This window comes from Marmota flaviventris, chromosome 8 (genome assembly GCF_047511675.1).
Source record: "Marmota flaviventris isolate mMarFla1 chromosome 8, mMarFla1.hap1, whole genome shotgun sequence".
Classification (NCBI taxonomy): domain Eukaryota; kingdom Metazoa; phylum Chordata; class Mammalia; order Rodentia; family Sciuridae; genus Marmota; species Marmota flaviventris.
In genome coordinates, this window is record NC_092505.1 from 10,085,006 (window position 1) to 10,098,958 (window position 13,953).

General features: G+C 34.2%; 1 protein-coding gene across 4 annotated transcripts in view; it reads left to right on the top strand.

The window, feature by feature from the left end:
• Positions 1-13,953, top strand: part of Cryzl1 (crystallin zeta like 1) — a 31,899-nt gene extending 17,946 nt beyond the window's left edge. For 2 of the 4 annotated variants that reach the window (XM_027929233.2, XM_027929235.2), the window contains exons 7-13: positions 2,299-2,432; positions 4,368-4,479; positions 6,731-6,829; positions 8,033-8,154; positions 9,216-9,321; positions 12,843-12,888; positions 13,378-13,953. In XM_027929233.2, coding sequence (XP_027785034.2) covers positions 2,299-2,432; positions 4,368-4,479; positions 6,731-6,829; positions 8,033-8,154; positions 9,216-9,321; positions 12,843-12,888; positions 13,378-13,477 — 719 coding nt within the window. In that variant the 3' untranslated portion in view covers positions 13,478-13,953. Of the gene's footprint in view, positions 1-2,298; positions 2,433-4,367; positions 4,480-6,730; positions 6,830-8,032; positions 8,155-9,215; positions 9,322-12,686; positions 12,889-13,377 lie in introns of all 4 variants that reach the window. The other 2 variants (XM_027929234.2, XR_011708294.1) reach the window with 2 other exon arrangements.

Sequence of the window (13,953 nt, forward strand, 5' to 3'; positions counted from 1 at the left end):
GGCAGGACCCTTTCTGAAATTGAAGCCTTAATATCTCCTGTCAAACTAGATGTGTCACAGAAGTTCTTTATTGCCAGCCCAGCTCCAAGATAGAAAGATAAGAGAACATAATTTTGGTTTCTCTCACTTACCTTAGGGGAAAAGATTGCTAGTTTTCTGCCTTGGAGAGAACAGGGAGTAGGGGAAAGGTAGGGAAGAGAAGGTCAGAGAGAAAGAGAGACAGAGACTTTGCTTTCTAAAGCTAAAGCACCCCAACATTATAAAAAATTGGCTTTTACTAAACTGAATTGTTCTGAAGCTGCTTCAGGAACCAAAGACAAAAACTCAAATACAAGATATGCTTATTGTACTGGTCATATAGGAAATAACAAGGGCAATGGGAGTTATGATCCAGGAACACAGGAGAAAACCAAAATACATACATTTTAATATTATACCTATCTTAAAGAGTTTCATAAGAAATAAAGTACTTTATGTGCTATCATATGTACACTTAGTGTGTTCTTGCTGTTTTCATTCCCTGAACATTTTCAACATATGCTTGAATGCTCCACTAGAGGGCAGTATTCTATCGCTAGAGCAGTGATGTGTGCTTTCCCTGTGTCTTGTCCATCTGAATCTATTGCCCTTAGAGGAAACAGATTTGAAAGAGCTAGTGAAGACATAAAAAGTGCATTAAAATGAGAAAGGATTGCTTGTAGTATGAAAAAATAACAGTTTACAACATGAACACAAAAACAGTGAAACATATAAAGGAACAGTTTAATGATCAGATCATACACAACTTTTTTAACTATATCAGGAGTTTGCATTTTTTTCCAAGTATAATGAAAGCCATTGATAAATTTAATCAGAGAAATGTTAGAATGTTATTCCAATACTTCTATTTTCAAAGGTACCACTAAAGTGATTCTCAAGAAAACCCACAAGGTTGAAATACAGGTTGAGCATCCAATAATCTGAAATCCAAAATGCTCCAAGATCTGGATTTTTTTGAGTGTTGACATGATGCCACAAGTGAAAAATTCTGCACCCAACCTCATGTGACAGGTTGCAGACAAAACAAAGACACACTAAAAATACTTTATGAAATTACCTTCAGGCTATGTGTATAAGGTATATGTGAAACATAAATGAATTTCATTTTTAGACTTAATTTCCATCCTTAATATAACTCATTAATACAAGAACATATTCCAAAATCCAAAACACTTTTGACCCCAAGTATTGCAGATAAGGAATATTCACTTGGAATATTTATAGTACATAATTAGACAAATGACTCAACTTGTAATACTTACAGCACAAATGACTCTAAAAATTCCTATGAGTCAATAAATTTTTAAAAAGACAGAATGATAGAAAATTTGACAAAGACAGTCACTTCATAAAAAGAATTTCAAAATGCCAGCAAATGTAGACAGAGGATCAACCTTTTCAGTAGTCAAAAAAAAAAAAAGCAAATTTAAATCATAATTATAAACCATTATACACAATTGGCAAAAATGTAAAAATCTGATAGAAGAGTTTACAGCAAAAAGACAGTGCTGTGAGGGAGTAAATTTATACAAGCACACTTAAAAGTATAACTAAGTCAAAGGTAATATGGTATAGGACCTGGGATTTCTACTCCAAACTAAATATCCTAGTGAAAACCATGCATAGTGTAACAATGTCCTTTATAGGAGAACATTCTTAGCAGCATTGTCACTGATACAACTGGAAACAACACAAATGTTCATTGGCTGGAGAATAGATAACCAAAGGTGTTTGCACACATTGGACTACCATAAAACAACAAAAACCAAAGTACCACAACCTCCCAAGTGAAAGGGCACAGAAAAGGTGTCTCCCAAAAACATAATGTTCAACATGAAAGGCAAGAGAACAAAGAATACTTCTATTTAGATAAAAGTTCAAAACCAAGCAAAACTGAATGATGGTTTAGAAGCGTATACTTGAGTAATAAGCTTATGAAGGTGAATCCCAAATTGAGTTAGAATGGTGACCTCTGGTGGGGAAAGAGGAGGTTGTTGGGATGATCCTTATGCAGTGTTTCTCTAGTAGGATGGTGCTTATTTACCTTTTGCTTTTCATTTATTAATGCAGCTGTGCTTTATGCTTATCTTAAGAGTGGATTATACATAGGCAAGAAGGGAAACAAGGAAACCATAATGTTGGGGAGAGAGTAACAGGAGCAGGTTTGAACCATGGTTGAAGAGATAGAAAGAAATAGATCTAGAAGGCAGTACGAATAGGACTTGCTAATGGATCATGTCCTCTTATTCCTTGTGATAGTCCATAAACCAGAAAAGGTTACGTGGACAGAAGCTGCTGGAGCTATTCGGGATGGAGTGCGAGCTTATACAGCCCTGCATTATCTTTCTCATCTCTCTCCTGGAAAATCTGTGCTGATAATGGATGGAGCAAGTGTAAGTGTCAGTGTTTTGTTTTGTTTTGTTTTCCTTAAGAAAAAGATTAAAGTTGACTTAGGATATTTAGAAACAAGCTAATAGAATTCTTTGCCAATAGATTAATAACAGATTTCTTTTTGCGGGGCGCGGGGAATACCAGGGATTGAACTCGGGGGCCTTCGACCAGTGAGATTTCTTACCAGCCTCCCATTTTGTTACCATATACTGCTTTTATCAATAGGAGGCAAAAGTTAGATTTAGTGTAATTAGTTTCTAATTATTTTAAATTTACCAGTATATTAAAAAGCAGACAAAGGGGCTGGGGACATAGCTCAGTTGGTAGAGTGCTTTCCTTGCATGTACAGGGCCCTGGGTTTCATCCCCAGAACTACAAAAAGAAGCAGATAAGTCTCCCCCCACCCCACCCCATGCTGGGGATGGAACTCAGGGCCTTGTGCAGTAAGCTCTCTACCACTGAGCTGTATGTCCAGCCAAGCCATTTTTATTCATTCCTGTTATACAAAGTCTGGAATTCCTACTGGTTTTGTATCTATCATATCACCAATACTTACACTTACATTAATAAAGTTTTGGTGTTTTATAGATAGATCACACACAGTGTCAAAATAAACTGATTTAAATGTATTCCATATATCATCAAAAAATAGACTGTCATAATAATAAACACTAAAAGGTTATGTAAAATAGCTGGTCTTGGGCTGGGGTTGTAGCTCAGTGGTAGAGCATTTGCCTTGCATGCGTGAGGCACAGGGTTTGATCCTCAGCATCACATAAAAATAAATAAGTAAAGATATTGTATCCATCTACAACTGAAAAAAACAATAGCTGGTCTTGGTGGCACACATGTGTAATTCCAATGATTCTTGAGGCTGAGGCAGGAGGATCACAAGTTTGAGGCCAGCCTGAGCAATTTAGTGAGACCTTAAGTAACTTAGAGATACCCTATCTCAAACTAAAAAGAGCTGGGGATGTGGCTCAATGGTTAAGCACCCCTGGGTTTAATTCCCAGTACCAAAAATATAGAATATGTAAAATATTACATTCTAAAATGGTTGCAAAACTTGAGATGAATCTATAGTTTTCTATTTGGCTGTTGATGAAAATTATTTTCTTCTCCTTTTCTCTGGAAAAAAGGCAAAGCTGTCTTCAGCATTGGCTTCAGCCTGATGTCCAATATCAGGGTAGTAGTGCTTCCCTATGCTCACCTCACAGGTCCAAATACAGATGGAGTGTTTAAAGTGCTCCAGTCTCCAAAGAGAGGTAACTAGATTCCTGCAGGTGCTTCAACAATGCCCTGACAGCCTCCTTTTCTCTTTCCATGGTCACATTTCTGAATGTGGCCTTCCATCCTAGAAATGATGTGCAGTGGTCAGACCTGAGCATTTGATTCGTGCAGCTTTTCTACTCCCCTTTCTGAAGAAATCAATCAGATGTTTAGCCTACTAATCTTATTTGCATTTTTTCCTTTTTATTATAACATTTTTTGTTTTGGGGTATTTTGTTTTTTGTTTCCCTAGGAAGAACTTAGGAGCAGTCTACCTTCGGGCTACATCCCCAGCCCTTTTTAATTTTTATTTGTTTATTTATGTTTTAAAATATTAAAGTAAGCCAGGTGCAGTGGTGCATGCCTGTAATCCCAGTAACTTGGGGAGCTGAGATAGGAAGATCACAGATTCAAGGCCAGCCTCAGCTACTCAGCAAGACCCTGTCTCAAAAATAAAAAGGGCTGTTAATATGGCTCAATGTAAAGTACCCCGGGTTCAATTCCTAGTACCAAAAAAAAGTGTATGTACATGTACATATATACATATGTGTGTGTGTATGCTATATATGTATACAATATATATGCTATACATTTTATATAGCATAAATAGATTGGATATGGCCTGTACCCTGTATTTGTTAACCCATCATGTATGTGTTTTCACACAGGCATTTGGCACAATAGCCATTCAGTTAGCACACCACAGAGGAGCCAAAGTGATTTCAACAGCATACAGCCTAGAAGACAAGCAGTGCCTTGAAAGACTTAGGTCTTCTATAGGTGGGTAACATTACTCAGCACAGACTTTAGAACATGAAATTTTGCAGGGAAATAAAAACTGCACTGATAAAATGAAGTACAAAATCACAAATGAAAGTCAATTTTAAAATGCACTAACAGCTAAAAAGTAATATGTGCTGATTCCAAATTTACTTAAGTGATAGCTTTAATTATTTAAAATTAAATAATTATATCTTTCAATTTTTTTTAAATTTTTGTCTTACCAACTTACCCAAGTTTGCATTATTAAGTGAACTTTGACACACTTAAGAAATACCTGTTGTTTCTTTGGTTTCAGTCAATAAATCAATATATTTTGCACCACTCTGTATTTCTCAACCTCTTTTACCCCATCATGTGTCCTTAAAGTTGTCTATTTTCTGTGAGACAAATGATCCATGCACATAGAAACACAAGTCAGATATAGTTTAAGGTGAGCAGGACATGGTGGAGACTGTGAGCTCTTACAAAAGTTGAACCTAAAAATTAAATAAAAATAAATAAAAATTAAAAAGTTGAACCTATTCAAACAGCAGTGAGTATGGAGAGGAAGAAAATAGGAACAGAGAAACTAACAGGAAAAGAGCAACGAGGATGAACAGAGTATAAGTGAAGGGAGGCAGGAAGGAAAGTAATGTTCATTGAACAATGTGGACATTTCCTCCTTAAGTTCTCAACAGCCTTGTGGTGGATGACCATGAAATAGCTTCTCAGAATTTAACTAGCTTCTGCAAGTTATACAATTAGACAAGAGGGGTTTTGATGCCTGATCTAACAGTAGAACCCATGTTATTTTTATTGTTCCATTATGCATCCTGCAGAGATAACCAAGAAATGGAAGGGAGGCAATAAAGGGGCTGAAGGAGAAGAGGAAGAAGAATAGATTCAAAAGTTTAATGGAAGACTGGGGATGTAGCTCAGTGTTAGATCACTTGCCTAGCATGCCTGAAAACCTAGCTTCACTCTCTACACTACAAAAAAAAAAAAAATGGAATGAAGGAAATAGAAAATAGAATGTAGAAAGAAAGCAAATGGTATTATTGAAGGGAAAGGTTTCTTATTGGTTAATTCTACCCTTCCGAGGTTATTTCAGTCATCTTTCCCTTATGTCTTCTATCCCATTCCCCAAATCTCAGATTACTGTTCAACTGTTCCTCTAATCTGAACATCTTTGAGAGTAATTCTCTTCAACAAGGTGTTGAAAATATTTATAGGTGGGTCTGGGATGTTGCTCAGGGTAGAGCATTTGCCTGGCATGCACCAAGTCCTGGATTCAATCCAAAGTACCACAAAAAATAGAAATAAAAATTTTAAAACTGCAATATAAACATTTCTTTGTTTGCTAGTTCAAGTTCTGATTGTTCTATTATATAGAAATATAATTATTTTTTCTCTATTTTTAATATCTTTATTTTACTTATTTCTTTTCATGTGGTGCTGAGGATTAAACCCAGGGCCTTGCACATGCTAAGCGAGCACTCTACCACTGAGCCATAACCCCAGCCCTATAATTATTTTTTCTACTAATATAATACTTTTAAAGTAACCAGTTAAGATTAGTTAATTTTCACTAACAGATAAAAATAATCATGTTCCTTTTCCTTACCTTCAGGACTTTTCTCCATTTTGGGTAGCAAGGGGAGGGGTTCTGTGACTGAGAAAGGATAAAACAGCTTCTAGTAGATAAGTACCATGTTGAACAACTATGCTTTTGTATTACTGAACTTTAAAAATGATTAAATCTAAACATATTTAAGAAACTGCTTGCTCTTCCAATTCATATTGTATTATGAATGATACATATATATCTCTGTGTTTTCAGATTCTCAGTTCTAGTAACGTAAACTAAGCTATTGAGAGCAATCTTCTGCCTCCACAGACCATCCTTGGACTACTTTATCCACAAAATGCTCATATTTTTATTTTACTGAATTTATCAGTCCCTTCATTTAGAATTGAACCTTATCAAAATTAGGCTCAATGGGAAAATGTAATTTAATATGATTTAATATAATTTTCCCCTTTAAATTTAATATTTAATAATTAAACTGCTTAACTCATTTCAGAAAACAGATTTTTTTTTCTCCCCCTGATTGCCTTGTGTTGATCACATACAGAATAATACAATTTGTTTTGAACAACTAATAATAATTAAAAAAAATGTTTTGAACAGCTAATAAATAAAATTTTTTTTAAAAATTAAAAAAAAAAAAAAGAATAATACAGTTGCCTGATTTCCTGTCCTTTACAGCCCGGGTGATTGATGTATCGAATGGGAAGGTTGATGTTGCTGAAAGCTGTTTGGAAGAAACAGGAGGCCTGGGAGTAGATATTGTTCTAGATGCTGGAGGTTGGTACCTACAAAATCAGTAGCCTATTTAGTTTTTTTCAGTTTGGTGAATTTCAGGGGAAAATTAAAAAAAAAACAGGGAATAATTGTTAATGCATTTATTAAATTGGATGTTTAATTCCAGGCCTTTTTTTTTTTTTTTAACTAAAGACTTGTCTGTTTAAATTGGAGCTTCCTGGACTGGAACTATAGCTCAGTGATAGAGTGCTTGCCTCACAAGTGTGAGGCCCTGGATTTGATCCTCAGCACCACATAAAAATGAATAAATAAATAAAGATATTTGTCCATCTACCACTAAAAAAAATACTTTTTAAAAATAAAGTAAAATAAATCGGAGTTTCCTCATATTATTCCATTGTAATCACTGTGTATCTGAAAGGATAGACATTGAAGTTTAAGTAACATAAGACAAATCTCTGTAAGAAACCTATTTCTGTGATCTCATTTGGTCCCATATAGTACACATTATTATCCAGATGTCTGTTTGCAGTCATTTCTGCTATATGTGGCTGCCCTCTATTTGGATGGTTGATTTCTGTGGTGTTTATTTGGAAAACATATAGAAGTTTCTTAAGTTTTCTCTCTTCTTGAACTTTCTTAGTTTAACCAATATCTATTCAACACCTAATCTGTACACTTCTGTATATATATACACACACACACATATATATGTATATATATTTTTTAATTTTTTTAAATTGTCAATGGACTTTTTTTTTTATATATAATATATGGTGCTAAGAATTGAACCCAGTGCCTCGTTGTGAATACCACCTTGGCCATTATGTGTGGGTTTTGTTTTTCTTAAACCATTTTCAAGATTTAAATTTCAAGATTTGCAAGTAACTCATATGACTATTTTGAATCTGAATGCTTTAATTAGAAAGCAGCTCATCCCACTGTTTTAAGCCATCATTGTTATAATTAATTCATTACAAGACTTAACTATATATTATGTTATATATTACCTTAGTTTCCAAATGCAAACATACTATTTCATTTATAATGAAATATAGAATAAATCTTATAAATATGTTCAATATGAAAGGTATATTTAAGGTATCTGAATGTACTGTGTGTTGCCTTGTTCTAGGAAAAATGCCTCCACATTACCATATTAAAAAGTAAAACTTTTTGAACAACAAGTTTTTGTCAGATTATTATAAAGTGTCTCTTTTCTCTCTCTCTGTATTCATTTACAAGTGAGATTATATAGTAAAGATGATGAACCAGCTATAAAATCACAACTACTACCACATAAACATGATATCATCACGCTTCTTGGTGTTGGAGGCCATTGGATAACAAGAGAAGAAAGCCTTCAGGTATTATCAGAAACAATAAAGCATTACTGTTAGAACAAAGGAATGTAATTAAAAAGAATAATGCCTAAATCTTGTTTGAGGCAAGGTATGGCTAAATTAATACAAATTCTGAATTATACCCTATGTTTAAAGAAATGTAGTTTGTTTTTTATGTTAAATACATGTTGGCCAAAATGTTAAAATAATGCCTAGTATGAGAATTCTTCAGTTAGAATGAATTATAATTTTATTTAGTTATTTGAAAGTAGTGACTTCTGAATTTTAAATTGTATTTCAGGACTGAGGATGTAGTTCAGTGGTAGAGTGCTTGCCTTGCATGCTTAAGGCCCTAGGTTCAATCCCCACCATTCCAGAAAAAAACTTGATTTCTGGGCACAGTGGCACATGCCTGTAATCACAGTAACTTAGGAGGCTGAGGCAGGATGATCACAGGTTCAAGGACAGCCTCAGCAATTTAGGCACTAAGCAACTTAGCAAAACCCTGTTTTCAATAAAAAATAAAAGTGCTAGGGATGTAACTCAGTGGTAAATTGCCCTTGTGTTCAATCCCCAAAATAATTTTTTAAAAAATTAAAAACTACTCTTTTCTTAGTAACAAATATCACTGACATATACTTAAAAATTTCTGTATAAAATTATACAACTTCCTAATTATTTAAATTGGAAGTACTGTTTAAATGTATCAATAAGTTATTTTCCAAATGTTTTTCTGTAGAATTCAAATTAACATGTAATGGGTGATATGCCAATACCATAATTCTCATATGCCAATCTTGACTTTCTACTATTCTTATGAAGGTGACTGGTAATACCTCAGCCACTTCAGTACTAGGATTCTAGATTGGTCCTTCATCTAACCTATACACCTTGCTGTTTCTTCATCATTTGGGACCATAAAATTGAAAATAAAACATTACTCCAACATTATAGTTTACATATTATTAAAGTTTACTGAGTTTTTGTAATTTGGACATTATTTAATTTTTTTCTAGCTATGCTACTAATCATCCTTCTGCTCTTAGGCTCACAGTAATTGATTGATCTTTGTTTATTCTGTCAAGTTGGATCCTCCAGATAGCCATTGCCTTTTCCTCAAGGGAGCAACGGTGGCTTTCCTTAATGATGAAATTTGGAATTTGTCAAATGTACAACAGGGAAAATATCTTTATATCCTTTTCTTCTACTGACTTGTTTTAGGCTTGAAATTTACTTTGTACTCTACTTATAAATTCTTTCATATGATAATAAGAACAATAATTATCTGTTAACTCTCCTTGAGTATGCCAAACAGTGTTCCAAGTGTCTTGCAGGTATTTGTTTAAATGTTAAAACAATCCGTGAGATTTAAGTATTATTATCTCTGTTTCACAGTTGAAGAAGGATAGAGAGGTTAGTATATGTGCAAGTACACAGCTATCAAATGGCAGAACAAGAATCACACCCAGAGGGCTGGGGATATAGCTCAGTTGGTAGAGTGCTTGGCTCATATGCACAAGGCCCTGGGTTCAATCCCCAGCACCATTAAAAAAAAAAAAAAAAAATCACACCCAGAAAGCCTCCCTCCTTTCAGGGTCGGAAATAAACCATAATGTCATGTGGAAGATGGTTTGGTTTTCTCTTTAACCTGACATTACACATGTCGCCTTGAGAGGTGTACACCTTACCTAGATGAAGGTATCATTGCACACAAAAAAATTTAACAGTACTTATCTAAACAGTTGGTATTTTATAATATCAGTGCTGAGAAATCTTCATCACATGAGGCTGCACCTGGATTTTTAAAAATAGAAATCATTCAGTTGGTCATGGTGATGCATGCCTGTAATCTCAACTACTCTGGAGGCTAAAGTGGGATTGCAAGTTTGAGGCCAACCTCAGGAATTTAATGAGACCCTGTCTCAAAAAAAAAAAAATGGCGAAGAATGTAGGTCAATGGTAAAGTGCACCTGGGTTCAATCCCTTGTACCACCAAAACAAAAAGTCATTAGAGACAAATCTAGTGAATGAAGTCAAATCATTCCCGTTTTGGTGAAAGTAATGAGAAGTTTTCCTGTGAGAAGGAAGGTGAAAGCAATTTCAAAAAGAAGTCCAAAATTCTCTCAAGGAGAGTCAATTTCTCTTAAGAATTGCTTTTATTTCAAAGATCACCATTTTATATATGGTTGTACTTAATAAGTTTCAATGTATTGGATAAAAAGATCCTCATTATTATGATAGATAACTTTTGTGTGAAGAGATTTACATACCTTTACATTTGTCTCCACTGAACACCATACATTACCTTTGTCAAATGTGCATAGTTATACGTGTGTGATGTGTAGAGAGGTCAGCCCCTTCTAGGAGTAATGAAAGATTTATTTCACAGGTTTAAAATAGTAATATTTAGGGCTAGGGTATAGATCAGTGGTAGAGAACCTGCCTAGCATGTGCAGGGCCTGATTCAATCCCAGTACCCCAAACAAAAAAATAATAATAATAATGTGTAATAAGGATACTGAATGTATTGCATGTTAAGGAGATTTCAGAACTCTTTCCTATAGTAAATATAGTAGTCTAAAATATTTTGATTAAATATTTTTCTAATAAATTTTTTATTTCCTTATTTTAAAAATTACGTCCAGCATCACAATTATCTAGGATAACATAAGATATGAACAATAGAGAATATTATATAACTATTACGAATAGTAGTAGCATGGTACCATCCACCTAATCTAGTGGCTCGGGAATCTGAGGCACGAGGATCACAAATTCAAAAGTCAGCCTCAGCAACTTAGGGAGGTCTTAAGCAACTTATGAAGACCTTGTCTCAAAAAATATATAAAAAGGTAGGAGATGTGATTTCATGGGTTCAATCCCTAGTACCCATCCACAAAAAGCAAATAACATTAGTTAGCGTGTTTTAAATCTTACATGTGAGAATCAAAGTTGACTGTTTTTCCTGTGTTAATTCTCTCAAACCACTTCTATGATGAGAACATTTTAACTTATTTGCAAATCCCTGGATCAGGTTGAAATATGACATGTTTATATGAAATAATGTTAAATTTTCCAAAATCAAAAATATATGCTCTATACAGACCGTCTCCAACTCAATGATGGTTCATCTTAAGATTTTTTTACTTTATGTTATTTTTTACTTTATGTTGCCAAAGCAATATGCATTCAATAGAAAACATACTTTGAATTTTAAAAAAATTTTTTAGTTGTCAATGGGCTTTATTTATTTACTTATTTATATGTGGTGCTGAGAATGGAATCCAGTGCCTCACACACATGCTAGGCAAGCGCTCTACTACTGAGCTACAACTCCAGTTCTGTACTTTGAATTTATTTTAATGTTTTTTTTTTTATTTTTTAGTTGTAGATGGATAAAATACCTCCATTTCGTTTGTTTTTATGTGGTGCTGAGGATCGAACCCAGTGCCTCACTTGTGCAAGGCAGGCGCTCTACCACTCAGCCCCAGCCCCAGCCCTGTACTTTGAATTTTTACCTTTTCCTGGGCTAGCCATATGCAGTACAATACACTGCATTTTCTTGCAATGCTGGGCAGCAACAACAAGATGTATCTTCCAGTCAGCTGCAAGATCATGAGGAGAAACAACCAATACTCTGCAGTACTGTGTTGCTAAACAGGATATTTGGTAGGTTATTATTAAATGTACTTTTGATTTATGATATGTTTAGATTAGAGTGGATTTATTGGGACAAAATCCCATCATAAGTCATAGGGCATCTATATGTGTGTGTGTATATATATATATATATATATATATATATATATATATATATATATACATACACGCACACACACACGCACACACACACACACAACAATTTATTTTTCTTTTGTTTGTTTGGTAGTACTGGGTATTGTATCCAAGGACACTCTATCACTGAACTACATCCTACAGACTCTGTTTTTTTGAGACAAGGCCTTGCCTCAGCATCCTGAATCTCTGGGATTACAGACATGAGCCAATGCACCCAGCAATTTCAGTAACAGAAGTCTAAAGACATTTGCAGGGATGTGAATATATGAATTAATGTTCTTTAGGTCATTCCTCTTTTAAAAGGACTTATGATCATATTTTCTAATTTATGTTTTCTAAAGTCCTGAATCAGTCTTTAGTTCTCACTTGTACAGAGGCCCCTCAATCACTTCACATAAGCTTGTTGTTGCTTGATTTAACATAGACAACTCCTTTCAGCTTTTCGATTCTATGCCTTAAATAATTCTTCAGTATTAGCAATCACATAGTTTTGATCTCAATATTATGATTTCACTTAAGTTCCCAAAAAAGATTTTTTCATTTTACATAATTTTGATTCTGTTAGTGACATATATCACACATACTTTGGTCTGTTACCAACCAGATGTAAGATGTAAAAAGTAAGTGCTAAATACATCATTCTGCCTTCATTCATTGGTATAAAAGTGGTCATCCCTTAGGCTTGCTGCTCTTCCCACCTGTGCTTAGAAATTTAGACTTAGTAATACCAACTCTCTCAAATCATTCCTGTTTTACAGGTAAACTTGACAGCTTACAGAATTTCTGTAACAACATTTTGAATTTCTGAGAGTGCAAAACTTGAAAAAGAACTGACCTGCCTAGTTTCTTCAGCCTATTGAATGTTTTTAGTCCTTTCTCTTTAATGTTGCCACCTTAACAATCCTTCCAGCTACGCATTTTAAAAGATGTGATGGAGAAGTTATCAGCTGGTGTTTTTAGGTATGCTAAAGTGCCAAATCATTTTTATTTTTCTATTCTCCAGGAGATAATGTTTTTGTTTCAGCTTTTGCAGTATACCTGTTGCCTCCATATCTTATTTAGTTTAGATAAACATTTACCGCTTAATATTTCTCAAAGTATATCTGGTGTTATACCAGTAAGTTTACCCGAAGATAGAAATGTCCTATGAGTTTCCTGCCTTCTGTTCCTTTCTGTACTTCACTCTTTGCATTTTCTCATCACCCCTCCCAAATAATCCATAGCTTGAAAAGAGGGAAAAATACAATATGTTTAAGTTGAATCAGTTTACCACTTAGAATGGATAAAGAAGGTATTTTTCCCCTTGAAAATTTAACCAATTTTAACAGTGGAATACTAATGGACAAGTTTGACCTATTTTAAAATAATATAGCTAAACTAAGGAAACTGTCAACTATTGTCCAGTGTGTTCTGAACATTTGTGACGTTTGTAATAATTTTTCTCTCCAGACCTCAGTTGGATGAACCTATTCCACTGTACGAGGCAAAAGTTTCCATGGAAGTTGTTCAAAAAAATCAAGGAAGAAAAAAGCAAGTTGTTCAATTTTAATCTTCTTCTTTCTCAGACCTCAGCTGGATGAACCATCACAGTATTTGAAGCCAGAGTTTTCCTTGGAAATTGGGAAAAATCAAGGAAGATAAAAGCAAGTTGTTCAGTGTTTAAGCATGTTTTCTGGTTCACAAGATGTTTGGTTATTTGACATATTTGAAAAATATTTTCCAATTTATTGTGCAGGTGATCCAAGATAATTCTATAACATTTGAAGGGGGTACTCTGGAAGTCATTTTTAGTTTTTTTTTTTTTTTTTCCCCACACACATTTTCCTCTCCTATAAAATTCTTCTAATGGGAAAAACTTCTGCTTTCAGCAAAATCCACACCATTCTACTGAGTCTGTTACAGGCCTTGTTATACTGTGAAAGTAATGCTATTAATTATGTATTAATTCCATTTTAAACAACTTAACAAGCCTTTCTGTGCTGTCAAAATTCAAGTTTTTCAATATATTTTCAGGTCTCAAAAGTA